Source organism: Oculina patagonica, chromosome 4 (assembly GCF_052425735.1).
Source record: "Oculina patagonica isolate OP01 chromosome 4, crgOcupat, whole genome shotgun sequence".
Taxonomy (NCBI): Eukaryota; Metazoa; Cnidaria; class Anthozoa; order Scleractinia; family Oculinidae; genus Oculina; species Oculina patagonica.
This window is the reverse complement of record NC_135761.1, coordinates 24,372,428-24,390,985: the sequence shown is the minus strand read 5'-3', so window position 1 is coordinate 24,390,985 and position 18,558 is coordinate 24,372,428. Positions and strand designations below refer to the sequence as shown.

Below are 18,558 nucleotides of genomic sequence, written 5' to 3'. Positions count from 1 at the left end.
CCTTGCCGCCAATGCCATCTGCACACCATTGAAATTATAGTTTTAAGCTTCCAATTGTTTTAAGGGATTGTGAATTAATCTTGGCTAAACCAGAACACAGTGAATGCCAGTGTTATTTATTAATAAGAAAGCTTCAGTTTTTATTTGATTTTGATCCGTACATATATTGCCCCCAACTGGAAAACAAGGGGAGTGATTTGGTATCCGGAAAAACCGGGTGCTCTCGCAGGCTGTTTGGAATGGTACTTCATAAGGTTTTAGGTGCAGAAAAAGTTTGACACTTTTCCAAAAACGTTTTCACACCTTAACGTCCAACGCATTAGCTGTTCGATGTGCATGCGGACCTTGTTAACTAAACTGATCATGCTTTGCAGGTCAAAATGCGAAAGGAAATTAACTACACCCACGACAAAGCTCGTTACTGAAAACTGGCCATTACGCACGTGTGCTAATTGATGGCTTTTTGATTCAATTCGCATCGGTTTTAACTATTATTATATATGCAAATTTGTCTGTTGTTTTTGTTCTGTGGTAACCAAGGTGACATTTTCGCTTATATTTGTACAGTACTTGTTAGTCGTCCAACAATAAAGTCCCAGGCAGCCGACTGGTTACATTTGGTTTGCTATCTCTATCTCCCTGGTTTATACTGGTAAGTGAAACACTAATTCCTGATGAATGTTTTTTTCTACAGGAAAATCTATGCCTGCATTCGCTTCAAAAATCGCACGGTTGCAAGGCTGGTTAAATAATTTAACTTATAGGAAAATGCTGCCAGCGTCGCGCGGTGCTGTGTCGTCGTCCGGGTCGTTCCGCTTCTGCGCTCGTCGTTGGGCTGCGCACTAGAGGAAAACGAGATTTTGACATAACGGCGTTTCTTGGAAATTCGACTTACTTGAAATGGCTTATTAGCCAGTTGGTATAATCGACCATGGTTACGAAAATTTTGTTTTGGAAACCAAATAATATCAACCTTTCAAAACATACAAAATGCTACATAAAACAATTATTCAGAGCGGTTTTCTACAAGACCCTACAACTATTGCGAATGGAAAGCTAAGCTATCGATTCAGGCGACTTTACGTTGTAGTTCGGAAACGGTTTTTTTTTCTGTAGCCGTGATTAATTCTTTTGTCTTGGCCCATTGTAACAAGACTTAACTAATTTATAATAAAACCGCCATCCCCTTGGGCATATGTAGATCGTTTAACCTTCGTTAGCCATTGTATAAAATCAGGTCATGGCTTATAAGATTTGGACCACATGCATAATCATAATAAGACGATTTAGCCGGATCTAAGCTTAGCATAGTTTGATTTTCGCGAAATTGCATTCACTACCATTGCTTGTTTGGTCAAAATCGAAATATGATTTTTTATGCTTATAGGTAATGATCCACCATATCATATATATAATTTTATCCCGCTTTTTCTGTACATTTATTCGCCGAGATATAATGTAATACCATTTTAAGTTGTACAATCAAAATAATATGCAACTGATTCCTGCAAGATAGTCGGGTATTTTCCTCTTCGCTTCACTTTTCGTCTTTAATACGAACGTCCATTTCTCTCTAGAGCGCTTGGCTGCATTTCACAGAACGAGTGCAACGCAATTATCTTAAAAAGAAAAGAAAGCTCGGCGATTGTCTAGTTGCGCGATTTTTTGTACTTAAAAATCGTATATTATTATGCAAAGGCTTATGGAAATTTCTTTTTCTGTTTACATACTTTATTAAATCGGCATTAATGTTGTTATGGCCATAGATAAGTACACAAACGATTGTAAACTTGAACGTAGATGGCCATCGACGGCATTACCCTTTCAACCGTAAGCGACTTTTCTTTTTTTTAACCTTACGCGATTGTTAATAAAAAGGCCAGAAACACAGTGCAGCATGTATAGTACACGCAATGGCCCATCAGTACCGCAATTGCTGCACATAAAAATGCACGGTACAATTGCCGTGAATGCATGTACGTCTACAGTGTGCATTAAACCTGTTCCCCTTACTTTAAGGACGACCGAGCAATCGAAGCGCTATAACTTTCGGTAACCTGTTCAAAATTTAAACGTTAAGTCATACAGCTTTTCCCGGAAATTGGTTGGCACCCCATAAAGAACTGCACATCCCGCCGGGTTGATCCCAACGACTTTTTTTCTACAATGGCGACCCCGACCTAAGAGATACGAGTACTTATCAGAATAGGGTTAAGGAAGTAAAACTTATCGCTTTGATCCGTTTCTTTGGTTTTAATTTGTTCTTCGACAGCGATCGTAAATTAATTATTTAACAATTATTCCATGAGCGCGCGTTGAATATGAAATGGTAGATAGTTCACTTGGCTATAACAATCTCATATCCAACGAGCGCGAGTGGAATAATTGTTTTATTATTAATGAAAAACACCCAAAGAATTGCAATATTTGAGCTCCCCAACTGTTCTCGCTGACGCGTACACCTACCATATTTGTGGTCAATGGTATATGAAAACCAATCAAAACCAATCAAAACTCAGGAATTGCAATATACCCTGACTAGTTAATTTTTAATAAAGATCGATATAGCATCCTTTTATTAGTCTCGATTACCTTTGAGTAAGTTTTATTATGGTTTTACATTGAAAAGCACCTGTTATTTGCCAGAAACACCAAGTCAAAACATCGAGTCAAAAGCAATTGTTTTCTAAAAAAAACCAAATACAAAATAGCAAATGTGCAATAAAACCCCTGAATTCAAAGGATAGAAATTGTATGCAAGCAGACTAGCAGCTGCTTTTCTCGCAAGACTGAGAAAAGTTTTGGCAAATGGCGTTATTAGAAGACACTTTCTATGAAATATAAATTTGTTAGCAAAACGTAACAGCAAATTTAGAAAAATACTACAAAATGGCCGCTAAATTTTCGTCAAATGTAATGGAGTGATCGACATATACCTTCTATTTATTTAGCTATTTATTTTTCTATTTACAATTTTAAATTAAAAAGTGTCCCCAATTGACTGACTGACTGACTAGCTGTCTGTCTGTCTGACTGACTGACTGACTAGCTGTCTGTCTGTCTGGCTGGCTGGCTGGCTGGCTTTCGTACTTAAAAAATGTACGCGGTGCGGACCTATGGCTTTTAACTCTTCTGTTGAATTTTCCACCCCCTGACAGCCTGAGAACAAGATCTTGTGGTTAAGATGTCTCAGGACGGAGGTCAAGTTCGTCAAGTAACACTTCATGTAAACGTGGGATATGCGAAGTCAGTTCTTGGAATCATAAAAGTCATCCAGTTTGTAAGTGTTTTGTCTTGTATGGGTCACGCGTCATGCAAAGCTTATCGTCATAATTAGAATATAACTTACAAGAAATTCAATGAAAAGTTACGTGACCTTAGCAAATTAAAGAGGAAAAAAAAAAAAAAAAAAAAAAAAAATTTTAATAATAAAATTATTTTTTTTTTTTTTTTTTTTTTTTTTTTTTTTTTTATTTTTTTTTTTTTTTTTTTTTTTCCCCTCCTTTCCCGGAATATTTTTTTTTTTTTGGGTTTTTTTTTTTTTAATTGTGTGGGGGGGAGGGGGGCCCTCTTTTTTTTTTATAATATTTTCTCACTTAAGAAGATAAAAAAAAAAAAAAAATGAAAAAAAAAATAATATCAACCTACCCGTAAAAAAAGAACATAAAAATAAAAAAAAACCCCACGCCAAATGCTATAAAAAAACGGGAAGACCCGGGAAAACCGGTCGGGGGTAATGGCCAGACACAGCTAACTAACCCCTTTTTTACTGTACTGAAATAAAATTAACATTAGGATTAGTGTAATGGGTGTCTAGAATATTTAAAGAACATTTTTGAAGGATAAAGTTGTTACAATTCCACCGTATAATCCAAGAATTTTTTGTCATTTTTCTCAGTTCTTTCTGATGTTGACGTGGGTATGTATGGCAGACTGCTGTTCGGGTGCCCACGCTAATACGCTTTACAGCGGGAGATATGGCTTTTATCTCTTCGTCACGATCTTTGGCTGGCTTTGCATTCCTGTTATTTACGTATGGTTTCTTTTAACGCTGTCAGACAAGGTGAAACTACCAGCGGCTATAGCCGACGGCCTAATTGTGGTGAGTTTGAATAAGAAGTAAACCTCGACGATTATTTTGTTATTGTTCTGCTTTAAAGCAATTTTCTAATTAAGCGCCGAAAAATCAAACCAAAGTTATCACTCTGGCCAATCACAAAGGACGCAACAATCCAGTGAACCAATCACGAACCGGCACGAAGCGCGGGAAAACGTGTGAAAGACCCCTCGTGTAAGCGAGTAATTAGTTTTTGTTTTACTTCTAATTGGTAGAGAAAGTGGCGCGGAGTTTTTTAAACCAATCAATAAGCGAAGCAATGCAAAACCAAAGCAAACACAAATTACATTTGACACTCAATTGAAAACCGCTCTACTGTGATTTCTTCAAGTTGTACAGCTTGATACAAGCACGAGTTCTGGACTTCAAAAATGACCAAACTATTGCGGAGTTTTTCGTGGGTTTCCCCATTAGTAAACAGGCCGCAAAAGAGACTCGTGTTTCCAAAGATATTTTTCGATATTTTGATCTGAAATATAGATTTTGGTGAAACTAATACTTAGGCATTTTTAGCAAAGTTCCAATATGCAGGGTAAAGTATTGAATCTTGAACAGTGAAATATTTCAATAATTTAATCTTTAAGTATTTTTCTTTCCTTTTTTTTTTTACAAATTTCTATCGTTTGACCGGGGCCAACCTCAAGCAATAAGCCTGTATTGCAAAGAAATTCTGTTTATCAATTGATAATTATATTGCAGGTTTTGTGTTTTGAAATCTTATGGGCACTCCTTCTGGTTATCAGCGCTGGGCTGGTGCAGCCGATCGCCAGTTACTACGGTTTTCTGGCGACAACTGGTGGAGGCGATGGTGTGAAAAGGATCTACAACCCAATGATGGCTGCAGTGGTAAGTCCTTGACTGACGCGTTGCCTCTCTTAAAGTTTTAAACATTTCTGATCAATTTCAGTTCCTTTTCTGATTGTTCGGCTTCAGAAGTATAGTTGTTATCCTAGACTTAGCTAGCCCTGGGTTATGTTTTTAGCTTAACTTGGTTCATTTACCTTGCCCAAAAACTGTGTTTTTTTCCGGTTTCTGTTTCCTTACTCATAAAACGAATCGCGTTCTGGCTTTGCGAGTTTCATATTTGGCAGTCACATGACAGCTGTCAATTGTCACCCTCTGCTTCACAAAGTTGATTGATTGATTGATTGATTGATTGATTGACTGACTGACTGACTGACTGACTGACTGACTGACTGACTGACTAATAATTAACTGATTGAGTGATTGATTGATTGATTGATTGATTAATTGATTGGTTTGATTCCCTCCTTCGCTTTCTTCATTCATTCATTGATGTATGGGCTGATTGATAGATTGGCTGACATACTGATTGACTCAATGACTTTCTGATTGATTGATTGATTGATTGATGGATCGATGAATGGATGATGAGTTGATTTACAGATTGATCGGTTGTCTGATGGACTTTCGACTGACTGACTGACTGACTACTTACTGTTTGATCGATCGATCGATTGATTGATTGATTGATTGATTGATTGATGGATCGGTGGATGGATGATGAATTGATTGACAGATTGATCGGTTGTCTTATTGACTTTCGACTTACTGACTGACTGACTGACTAATTGACTGACTGACTGATTGACTGATTTACTGTTTGATTGATTGATTGATTGATTGACTGATTGATTGACTGACTGATTGACTGATTTACTGTTTGATTGATTGATTGATTGATTGACTGATTGATTAATTGATTGATTGATTGATTGATTGATTGATTGATTGATTGATTGATTGATTGATTGATTGATTGATTGATTGATTGATTATCTATACAGGTATTTGGCTTCTTCACTTTTGTGGCATTCTTTGTGGACATTGTGATTCTCATAATCAAGATAGTCAAGGGCAGACAGGCAGTGGCGGCCACTGCTGCAAACCCGACTGCATGAAGAGCTTTGAATGAGTGCGCGTCAACATGCGCAGTACAACCTCACTAACGCCAATTCTTGATCACAACACACAATCCCGGTACAAGTTGGAACAAAAACTACTCCCAGTACAAATTTGGAACTACCTCTCAACGGACGAAGTCAAAAGTGGGTGCTCAAACATCCTACTCCAGACACCTTACAATACAACTTTGCCCAGACATTTTTGCTTACAACTGTGTAACACTAGCTTTAAAGAAAAGAGAGATTAATAGTGTCATTGAATTGATGAACTTCCTTATAATTTCAAGGCGACAAAGAAAGCGTCGACAAAAAATTAAGGAACACGTACTCGCTAGGCTGTAATATTCTGGCTTTCAACTGTATACTTTCCTTTATTTTAATTTGAGACTATTATTATACAATAAGTTCACTACATGATAAAAAAAAAAAAAAAAAAATTTTTTACCCAGAGGGGGGAAAAAAAAAAAAAAAAAAAAAAAAAAAAAAAGGAAAAAAAAAAAAAAAAAAAAAATAAATAAATATAAAAATTGAAAAAAAATTAAAAAAAAAAAAAAAAAAAATAAAAAATTAAAATAAAAAAAAATTAAAAATATTCTGGAGTTTATGTATATGTAACAGTAATGTAAATAGTTACTGAAAAGCCCTTAGGGGAGTTACCATTAAAATATCTACTATCTACTATGTACAAACAAGGATATTTCTCAAGGAACATTTTGCGTTATAGATAGTATACAGCAAAAATCTAGCAAACGAACGATAGTTTATAAAGTGGTTACATTGAACTGTTAGCGCGTTAGACCCCAGAGCTAGCGGTCCGGGCTCAAGCGTTAGACCGCTAGCTGGGATAATTGTGCTGTTCTTGGGCAGGATACTTTACTGTCATAGTGCCTCTCTCCACCCAGGGATATACATGGGGTAACCGGTACCGTCCGGTCAGTCTGGCCAACGGTAAAGGCACCTGACAAAACGCTGGAGAGGGGGGGGGGGGGGGGGGGAAAAGAGGGGGGAAAAAAAAAAAAAAAAAAAAAAAAAAAAAAAAAAAAAAAAAAGAAAAGGGCCCCCCCCTCCAAAATGGGGAACCCCCCCCCGGGGGAGAGGGTGGGGGGGAGGGTAACCTGCAAGGTCTAGCATCCCATCCACTAAGTGGAGTAGCAATACACGGATCCAGAGTTTCAGACTTCCGGTCCAAATTCAAAGGAAAAGTGAACACTCATTAAGTCAGACCATTGCTTAAACATCGCAAAACACAATAGACAAAACACAATAGGGCCCCATAGTGATATTAAAAACGGTAATGTTAACAATTTTGGGATGTGAAATGAGATATTTGGATGAGGGGGAACAAAAATTATCCACTGTAGATTAGTGTTGCGGTGAAATGCCATTCAATAAAAAAAGGGATAGATCTATGGAAATGAACGTAATATGTCTAAACTCGGCGCGATTTGTCCAGCTTTTAAAGAAAAACAATAGATTAAAGTGTGCGGACAATGTGCTCACTCTGATGATGATCGAACAGATCGAAAACGTTTACAATCAATTTTAACAGCTTTTACCTTAAGTTTTATTTTTAACAATAAAAAAAAAGGGCCAATAATCGACCAGTACGGTCTGAGAAGGCTTGGTTAATAAGAGATTTATTACACGACTGGAAACTTTGTGTAGTGAGAATTGCTACCCGGTAGATGTCGTGGAAAACAATGTGCTTCAAAACTTTTACACGCGCTAAAGGAGTAATAATTATTTCTGTGTTTAAGGTCATTTCATTTTCAAAGCAATAAAAACTCCGAAAAAATCTTGCAAAAAAAATATTGCAAAAATCTTGCGCTAAATCGCGCTGGAATAAGCGCGGGATCATCCGGGACAAAACCCGGTCCGATACTTGGAAAATATCGGCCCTTGCGGGACCGGAAATAAAGTAATCTGATTGGCTGATTTAGTTATTGGCCCTCAGACCGCCTTAGTCGTATAATAATGGTATCTTAAGATGCCAAATATAGCTTGAGCCACGCCCAGAATAGTCTTTTCCTGTTCCTTTTAAGTTGGTATTTCTCCCGGGTAAAAAAGTAAGTAATGTAAAATAATTCAAGTAATGGTAAACTTATTTAAGTGTAGTGTAATGTTATTTTTATGTATTAAAAACGGTAATTAACAATTTTTGAAACGAGATATTTTGTTGATGAGAAAATTATCCACTGTAGATTTGTTGTTGCGGTGTGCCATTCAATAAAAAAAAATGGATAGATCTATGGAAATGAACGTAATATGTCTAAACTCGGCGCGATTTGTCCAGTTTTTAAAGAAAAACAAAAAGTTAAAGTGTGCGGACAATGGGCTCACTCCTTTCTCTTTGACTTTAACTCCCTCCCGGGCCTTTTTTTATTTCTTTTTTTTTTTTTTTTTTCTTTCCCCCCCCTTTTTAGGTGGTTTATTATTTTTTTTTTTTATTTAAAATTATTAATTTTAAAATTTTAAAATCCCCCCTTATTTTTTTAATTAAAAAAAAATTTTTTAGGCCCCCCCCACAAAAATAATTTATAGTTAAAAGTTTTTTTCCTATTGTCCACACTAAAACCCCGCAGGGCGCAGCGTTTTCGAAAGCCTTCGTTTTCACCGTCCACACTGCTACGATAGGGCACCGTTTTTAAATATCTCCACTCCGAACAGCGTTTTTAACAGGAAAAAATGTATCAAGGAAAACGGGTAAGTGTGGACGAGACCTTATCTTATGCTGGATTTTGCGCATGTTGCGAAGCATTGCTAGCGGTGTTAGCAGAACCTACTTTTTTCCCACGAATAGGTTGCAACATTGCAATAACTGTTTTACACGTACGGAACATTGCCAAGTGTAACACTGTTTTTTAAATACCACATATGCAGTCACCATAACTTCAAACAATAGCAGTTGTTCTAGTTCATTGCACTGGTCCAATACTTAGGTATCATCACCCACAACAAACATTCTGAGGATGAATATTCATTTTTACTACGCTCACCAGTGTCAAAACTATCATACAGTCTAGCATTACGGTTTACAGTGTAGACTAAGAGCGCGAAGAAACTTGAAGGTAAGGCGTTTCTTTCTTCTTGTATTGGTGTCTTCTTGATACTATGCTAGTAATTGCTTGGATTAGTTGCTCGGATATTTCTCTGATACGACGAAAATATTTGCATCTGGAATTTTCTGCGATCGATTGATTAGTTCTTTAGTTTAGAAGATACTTCGAGGATTGATAATTTCAAGCCATCATTTAGTTGTGCTTTCATTACCGGATCTATATCTTTGTTGATTTCAGAACAGTGTTTCTATAAAATATCTGTGTAGTAGAGTGATAAATAAGTTCTACGTTTTATTTGTTGCAAATTTTATATATGCATGCGCGTATACGTACATGCAGAACTAAGAAATTCTTTGGTCCCATATTTGAAGTGATTTCATGTAACAGATTAGAACTTGTATTTGGGTAATTTCGAAAACAATATGTACCTTGTCTTGGCTTTTTCTGTTTGTTTACTATGTTGTCAGTTATCAGTTGTTTGTTTGCTTGCTTTTATAATTACTGAAACTTGGAGTCTGTCAGTAAACAAGAATAATAATGGCTGACGACCGCTGTGCTAAATCCAAACTTTCGGGATTGATACCTTTAAGCTTTGTAAAGACTCATTTTGCTTTGTGTTCGTAAGGCAATTGCCAAGACCGCCAGGTTTTGTCGCATATCAATAGTTATTTTTCACAATATTCCCTAGACACTGATAAGCAGTCTTCACACCAACAGCGTAAATATCTCTCAGCTTATTTTAAATTAGATGTTATACTTGGCTGAGTTAACGTATTTTGGACTGATATTAAACATGGAGAGGCAAGACCATGCTTATGTAAATCGAGAATTAGAATACCGTATATAAAGCTGCAAAAAGCATCGTTAATATTTAAATTTCTTCAAATGTTTTATTTCCAAGTTAGTCAGTATTGAAAGTTAACGGTGCACATATTGAGGCTTTTTCACTCTTTGATAGATTGTAGATCATCAAATCACCTTTGACTACACAGCATGGAGACTGTAAACTGGCTGTATCTGTTAGATCCTGAGGGAATGCTCAAACTTCTAGAACTGGTAATACAAACTTTGCTCTATCTTGGAAAAATGAAGCTTGTTTGTGGAATTTTTTGGCCTGCCATTTTAGAAACACCAGCAGTTGCACCAATCGCTCCGGCCTAGGGTGCATTTTAGCATCTTAAGGACGGACCATTATTTTTTGGAGGGGGGGGGGGGGCCCGGATGAAAGATACCCTTGAAAAAAAATTTTGCAGAGCCTGGAAAGACAAAATATTGTCAATTGTTTGCAAAAAACGCAATATGTATAACAAAAAATAGCTAAGAAGGTCTTCGAAAAAAAACCTAAATGACGGATTTGCAGAGGTGCATAAACCTAAACTTGTGAAAACGCTACCCTTTATGCACCTGAGCCGAAAATTCCTTTCGGATCCCCCCCCCTCCAAGAAAATAATGGTCCGTCCTTTAGTGGCTCCCCCCCCCCCCGGGAATTCTTCTCCAGCTTAAAGGAGCTACGTCACGAATAACGCATCTTAAAAAACTGCCAGTTTTTTTTTCAAGTTTGTTGTTTGTAACCCGTCTTAATCTTCGACACATCCTTGTTAATTGTCGGGTATTTATGACTTTTTATTACTCTGTTTTTTTTTCTACGTTCTATAAAAAAATATTGTTTTGATACTTCCTTTAATTTGAGAATGATCAGAAAAATGATTTTAAAAGATACCGTGACATAGTTCCTTTAAAGCTCCTAACATACGAAGGCACATGTTGCAGGGACATGTAGCAGGGGCAAATCTCAACATGTTTCCGGGAATATTTTTTTTAATATATTTGTAAAGAAAATTATTTTATTTTTTTTTTTTCCTCTCTTTCTTATATTTTTTTTAATTAAATTTTTTTTTTTTTTTTTTTTTTAAACCATTTTGGGGCCCTCTCTCTTTTTTAAAAAAATTTTCCAAAATTCGAAAATAAAAAACCAAAAAAAAAAAAAATTTTAAGGGAAAAATATCCTATATCTACCTTTAAATACTAAAATACATTCAACGGTGCTATCTTTAAGTGGTTTTAACTATATTCTCGATGGGTGCCTCTGTGATTTTGCCCTTGCTACAGGTCCTTGCAACATATGCATATGCTCCTCCTTAAACCACTTAAACCATTCATCAACACCTGTATCTAAGAGGGTTGAAGCATAGGACATTTACTTAAATAGTTTTATTTTTCTTAAAAAGTATTCTCATTTAACTCGATTCGTGCTCTTTCAAATGTTGTGCACGTTTTCTCTTTCAGGCTCTTTTATGTGCCGCAATAGCTTGTGCATCTCAATACCATAAAGACGAGGGCATGTCAAACCTGTCTGACTGGGAGTTTGACCGGGCATCCCTGTTTTATGTGGTGTTTGTTATTGGGCTTGTGATCGTGTTTGTCCTGTTTGTCAGCTTTTTCTTCAACTTGAATAAACGATGTGGATCTCCCAGAGGATGGACTTTGTTTGTGAGTATACGTCGGTGCCACGTTCTATTCTCAATCTGTGAAGCCAAGAAAAAAATTATAGCTAATTATCAACAACAGCATTTTATTAACATTTGTGCTCATTTATGGTTTTTAGGTGTTCTGTCACTGTTTGTTATTTTTCATTGTAAAGTTGTTCACTGGAAAGCCCATTCTGGGAGTGTTCAATGGAGTTTCTCTACTCTACTCTACTCTACTCTACTCTACTCTACTCTACTCTACTCTACTCTACTCTACTCTACTCTACTCTACTCTACTCTACTCTACTCTACTCTACTCTACTCTACTCTACTCTACTCTACTCTACTCTACTCTACTCTACTCTACTCTACTCTACTCTACTCTACTCTACTCTACTCTACTCTACTCTACTCTACTCTACTCTACTCTACTCTACTCTACTCTACTCTACTCTACTCTACTCTACTCTACTCTACTCTACTCTACTCTACTGAATTTAAAATATAATTAAAATGAAAAATGAAAATGCGCTTCTTCAGTGGAAAATGTGAAATGCCACTCACTTTTCCACTCAACGTACCCAAACTATGAAACAATATACTACCATCAACGCATTTTTCATTTTTCATTTTAATTATCACTTTAAATTCACTACTTATATGCGCTACACACTCACACGAAATTTCTTTAGTTCTATTCTACTCTACTCTACTCTACTCTACTCTACTCTACTCTACTCTACTCTACTCTACTCTACTCTACTCTACTCTACTCTACTCTACTCTACTTTGCTCTGCTCTACTCTACTCTGCTCTGCTCTGCTCTGCTCTACTGTGCTGTGCTGTGCTCTACTGTGCTCTGCTGTGCTGTACTGTGCTCTACTCTGCTCTGCTCTACTCTACTCTACTCTACTCTACTCTACCCTACTCTACTCTACTCTACTCTACTCTACTCTACTCTACTCTACTCTACTCTACTCTACTCTACTCTACTCTACTCTACTCTACTCTACTCTACTCTACTCTACTCTACTCTACTCTACTCTACTCTACTCTACTCTACTCTACTCGTACTCTACTCTACTCTACTCTACTCTACTCTACTCTACTCTACTCTACTCTGCTCTACTCTACTCTACTCTACTCTACTCTACTCTACTCTACTCTACTCTGCTCTACTCTACTCTACTCTACTCTACTCTGCTCTACTCTACTCTGCTCTGCTCTACTCTACTCTGCTCTGCTCTACTCTGCTCTGCTCTGCTCTACTCTATTCTTCTCTCCTCTTCTCTTCTCTTCTTTTCTCTTCTCTTTGGACATCTTAAGACGTTTAAGAAAAATCTGAAAGGAATGGGGAATTTATTTTAAAATTGGTGTTAAAAAAATAATGAACAGTCAACTGGAATAAAAACGTAGTAGAAAAAGAAGATTAAAAGATATCCAAGTGAAAAAGGATATACCATTTTTAAATACTTAATTTGCTGTGCTTATTTTCTCATCTCAGGTGACAGTAATCTCGCTGATCTGGGCTTTTCTCTGTGCTGTTGCATCAGGATTGTTCAGTGAAGTTGTTTTCAAACTTCAAGAAGACAACTGGGATGATTCTAAAGATGAACGCAAACAGTGGCGCTACCAACACGCTCAAGCAGCCGTGGTAAGAGTTCCTTTTCTTTTATTCATTTGTTCATAATGACATTCCGTGCTGTATATGGCCAAGAAATTTGGGGATAGCTGAGAAAAAGAGCCAATCACATCGGTATTGTGGTATTTGGTATTGTGAATTTGAAAAAAAAAACTAGAGTAGGGTAGTTTGCTATGACGTGTTTGCGGCTCGGTAGAATATCCACCACATTCACCGACGTTGAGGCGAATAATTGTTTTAGTATATACCCCACAAGTTGAATAGCTAGCCGGACTAAACCATCACTTTTGGTAAGCAAAGCGACGCGTGAAGGCAGTTTGTTCTCTTTAGCTGCTCGGAGGTGAAAAGTACTTTGCTAATCACCTTCGAGTTAACCAATCAGCGCGCGCGCGAAAAGCACTATTCACTTTTGTGGTATATACTAAAGAGTGATATTAGAGCGGTTTTCACTTGAGTGTCGAAAGTAAATTGCGTTTGCTTTAGTTTTGCATTACTACGCTTAATGATTGGCTTAAAAATCTCGCGCCACTTTCTCAGCCAATCAGGAGTAAAACCAAAACCAATCGTGACTCGCTCGCGCACGTTTTCCCGCGCTTCGTGCCAGCTACATGTATTTGCTTCGAGTTTTGATTGGTTCCCTGGATTGTCTGTGTCCTTTGTGATTGGCCAGAGTAATTACTTTGGTTTTGGTTTTATACACCATTAAAAATGCTCTAACAGCCAAAAAAGACTCGATTGTTTTAGGTCGAGTTTAGGTTATTTTTCTAACACTACAATTAGTAGTTATACTTTGCAATTTTTTTTATCTTTTTCCTTTGTTCTATTTTCTAGATTATTGGATTTATTTGTTTTCTGGCATTTCTGGTGGACGCCATTCTTCACTATCGAATTACCACCTCTACTAAGTGGTAATTTTTTTAAGACACTAAATACCACCCCGGCCTTTGGTATTAGAGGAGTTTCGCCATAATACCACTGCCGATGTTATGTTTTGACATGGACAACATTTTCTTCAAGCAGAAACCCATAAGGGTTGAAACGTTTCACGCGTCACAGCATTGATTCAGGCCGCCTTGGACGCGACCCGCCGTATTCTACAGCGCGCGTTCCAGTGAGTCTCGCCCAGGTGAATCATCCTCTCTCTCTCCCCTCGGCGTGAGCTGCGCGCCCTCCAGCATGGTGGTTTCTCCGATTTCCTTGTCTTGAACGTGTGCAACGCTTGTCAATGCGAATCATGGAGTACAGTTTCAGCCCTTATGGGTTTCTGCTTCAAGTGAATAGAAAGAATTAACAGCAAAATTTTTACTAAGGTAGAAAAGCAGCAAAGAGGCAATAATGAACCAAAAAAAAGATACAAGGATGACTAACGTTTAGGAGATTAAAAATCAATAAAATCTCTAGTTTACTGTCTTGTTTCAAAATTGTAAATAAGCTGCATGTTATGAACCAATAGGAATAAAGATATTGATTGCAATGTATTATAATTAAAATATTGTCAGCTGTTTTAGTAGCAATTACTTATTTAATTTTACTTTGTATTAGTTAGTGGTACTTCATGTTCTTGTGAAGCCGTAAGTTCGCACAAGGTGCAACGCGCAATGCATTTTATATAAAGCGCAGTGCCCACTCTTAAAATTGAACTGAAGCCTGCAATATTACGCTTCAGAAACAATTTAACGCGTGTCAACAATCTGCAACATTGTGCACAATGGCGCGGTATACAACAATCAGCCTTTACTGCCTTCCCTCCATCCAATCCTTATCCCAAACACGACTCTCCTTTTCGGATTTTCTCATATGACAGCAAAGGCGTAACATATATAGTTTCGGCTTAACGTCGAAATTTTAGTCATGCAGTTGTAAATATCAGAACTTACTTGCTGCGTCAGCAATGTTGCGCAAAATGTTTGAGGGTGCAATGTTGCAATGTTGCAAGTGTGTCTGGACCTAAAGGCGAACGATCTCGGTATTACTCAAATGTTCCTAACTAACTGGAGTGTTTTATGAAAGTACAGTATAATTCAATTCTTTGGCTTCTTTTTATACTCTACTAGTGATATAAGTTTTGTACGTACGCGATATAAAACGCCGGTTAACGTGTTTACTGAAAACAGTTTAAAAACCGCGCGCGCTCTCTGGCTAAAAGGCCATGTTTTTATTAGGGAACACAGCATGCAATTTTGGCCAATCAGAGGGTGTGCATAAGAAAGTACGTGGTTTTATTGCAGCACATTTATGTTTCATTCCTCAATTTATAATTTAATCTCCAAATAATCGCAATAACTGCAGGCCTAAAGTTATGTTATGTTATGTTATGCCTAATTTTTTAGTCCTTTAATGTTTCTTTACAGGAATTGTTTGCAAAAATTAGCCTCGCTTTTCCCGCTGAGGGGATAGTTTAGCAAAGCGAAACCAAAATACGAGCTGACCATTGGCTAGTTTGTTGTTTATTCGCCAAAAATAACAAAAAACCTGCACGTGCACATGCAACTTGTTTGCATCTGATTAAAATTCAGCGTGGCGTGGTTCATTAACATTCAACGTTTTCCTTCGGAAAGAAACGTTGTGAGCCTTCAAGCAAGGAAGAATATAACGACAAAGGTTTCTTGTAAAGGTTACAAGTCTACTTTAACGACGAATATATGTTTAAGAGGTTACAGTGAGCTTGCAGCCAAACTTGAGAGATTTGGGGCATGGTTTAAAACTCCCTTCCGTTTCAAGTCCTGCCGTTTGGCCAATTCCACGTGGCAAACAATCGCCGAGATTGTCTTATCCAGGAACTGACGTTTCATGCCATGCAAAGGTAAGCTCTCTATTTGGAATGTCGTCAGGTATCGCCTATTTCGCCTTTCGTATCAGAACAAACCAAAGAAGAAAAGCATATGTAAAATACAACAACCCAAGGAGTTGAAGACACGAATAACGCTTTCAATATGTCTTCCTTTTAAACGAGGCCGTTTTTGGAAATCTTTAGCTTTAATTTCTCGTGTTTAAAATATAATATTTTAGTCCATGTTATTGTGTATTTTATCAAGATTGGCTTACAAATATGATTACACAGTGAGTACTCTAGTACTCCGCATAATCGCTACTTGTGGAAATTAAATATCTCTGATCGATTTGAATGAAGTGACATTGTGCCTTTCTCTCTTCTCGCAGGAAAGGACTTTTCAAAGACCTCTAACATTCCCTGGAAGGATTTGCAGTGAAGATGAATTTAATAGCTGAAGTTAAGGTGAGAATTGCTCTATTTCTTTCGTCGTATCCAACAAATCGGGGTTTCACTTCTATTAAAATTTAAAATTTTAATAAGAGTGCACGGAAATTTTATGCTCGTTATAAGTTAAAACTGTTACTTATTATGAAGTTTTTCTACTGGTCAGGCTGGCTAGTTTTAAATTAAAAATTACGCGATCTAAAAATAAGTAGTTATTTGTAATATATTTCAAAGTAAATTTTGTTTTTTGTACTTGTTTCAGCCGGCTGCTTTGTCAGTGCAGTACTGCGTTGGACCCACTAGGAACAAGCCAGGACAAGGCTAACGAGCGATAATGCAACTGAAGCAACACGCAGCTATTCAGCTCTTTTAGTTGCCAGGTACATCTTAGATTGATTAGAAGTAGTCTTTGCCGGGAAAGTACAACCATGGTGCGTCTAGAGACTTTTCAGCATCATTTTTACTCTGTGAAAAATAATTTTTCGCGTAGTTTTGGTATTTTAAAGCGTTTTTAAAAAGAATCTTATAGAGCATGTATAGAAAGCAGTACTGACTGCTCGCTTGAATTTTGATTGAAAAAGATTCTCGTTTGGGTTGCCTTAGCTTCTGGGTCGGCCAGGGTTTTTAGGTATACGGTATACAGAAGCATTTTAAACTAGGTATACTGTATTTTTACCTTGGGTATAAAGTATACTGTGTTATTCCAAATTTTGGTATTTTGCATGATTTTGATGGGGAATTTTGGGTATACTGGGTACATGCTTTTCAGATATACTGGTATACCACTTACCCCCCTGGCCAACCCTGTAGCTTGTATGCGAAGGAATATTTCGGCCTTTTTTGACAATAGACTAACTGAATGCACCATGGTTGTAATTCAGGGAGGTTGAATGCAGTTTTTAAAGCCCTTTTACGGTTTTCCTCTATCGGCCCTATCCGAGGTATTTGTTAAATTGGAATACAGTGGCAAACGCAACAAATGCACAATAACTGTTTATACTATATCTCAACATTTCGACGATACGCGGCGGCCATTTTGAATCGTAAATTAAAAGGGACAGAGACACAGAAAGGGTAACCGAGAATCGACTCGAAGTCATTTTCTTGCTCTTTTAGTGTTGTTTGTTTCATTTTCTTAGTTGTTTTAAGCGGTCTAAAGTAAATTTAAACGAAATTTGTTCAGAGATAAAAAGAACTGACAAAATTTAAAATATTGAAAGTGAGAAGTGACTTTTATAAAACACCCTCAAGTTTTCTGGCTTTTTTTTTCCTGGCATCACCAATTGAGAATCTGGCTTATTTACGATCATAAAGCGGCTTTTTAAAGAGTTGAAATTACTTTTACAGACGAAAGTTCATTTTCTCGTTATTTTAAGTGGCCATGAACCCCTCCGACATATTTTTTTAGGATTCGTTTCAATATCTATTCACAAAATTGTATCTAAAAGAGACGTTTCAACAGAATTTCAAAGATCACATGTGGTATAAATTTGACTTCTTTTAGGGTCGGTCGTTGCAAACCATTGAGATTTCGTAGTCCCAATTTGTTCATTGATCAAATCTGTACAAAATTCTTTTTAAACGTATTCTTCAACATTTCACAGTGCAGCTGTGATGGATAGCAATGCCAAAGGCATAAACATCATTCTTTTCTGAATTAGAGACCTAACTGTGCTGTCCCTCTGTCCCTCCTTGGTACACCTTTCAAGCGGTCAAAAAATGATCCAAAATGTTGAGTTCTATTTTACCACTAAAAGCATTTTGTTCTATTAAACCGATGGCTAAGACACTTCAAAACTTCCTATACGCCAACCTTTAAATAAAAAAATATCCTAAATCGACCTTAAGGAAATCGAAACTTTGCCAAATTCCAAATTGTTTTATAATTCCAAAACAAAGTCTATCAACGTGAAACTTCGCACAAAGATAAATGGTTTCAAGACTTTCAAAGTGTTGAAGTCTAAAAGCGCCTGTTTTAGGCTCTGGGCTAATTATTTTTCGAAAGGCTGTTTTTATTGGGCTTAATTTTTTCTGGGTGGGTAGGGTGCTTATTTGCGGATAGTTTTACGTTTCAAAGATGGTTTGGTTGAGTTTTTGATTTCATCAAAATGTTTTTGTTGTTGTTGATCA

At 37.0% G+C, this 18,558-nt stretch overlaps 3 protein-coding genes across 3 annotated transcripts in view; 2 read left to right on the top strand and 1 right to left on the bottom strand.

The window, feature by feature from the left end:
* LOC144651724 (uncharacterized) overlaps positions 1 to 18,558 on the bottom strand; it is a 165,431-nt gene that overhangs the window by 68,929 nt on the left and 77,944 nt on the right. The window lies entirely within an intron of this gene.
* Positions 597 to 6,476, top strand: LOC144652736 (uncharacterized). Its single transcript, XM_078512791.1, has 5 exons — positions 597 to 652; positions 3,159 to 3,280; positions 3,899 to 4,102; positions 4,817 to 4,963; positions 5,926 to 6,476. Exons 2-5 carry the CDS (start codon positions 3,185 to 3,187, stop codon positions 6,037 to 6,039), a joined length of 561 nt encoding a protein of 186 aa, XP_078368917.1. The 5' UTR covers positions 597 to 652; positions 3,159 to 3,184; the 3' UTR covers positions 6,040 to 6,476.
* Positions 8,748 to 14,714, top strand: LOC144651947 (uncharacterized). The gene is made up of 6 exons (XM_078512021.1): positions 8,748 to 9,110; positions 10,060 to 10,157; positions 11,388 to 11,591; positions 13,074 to 13,223; positions 14,043 to 14,228; positions 14,486 to 14,714. Exons 2-5 carry the CDS (start codon positions 10,095 to 10,097, stop codon positions 14,121 to 14,123), a joined length of 498 nt encoding a protein of 165 aa, XP_078368147.1. The 5' UTR covers positions 8,748 to 9,110; positions 10,060 to 10,094; the 3' UTR covers positions 14,124 to 14,228; positions 14,486 to 14,714.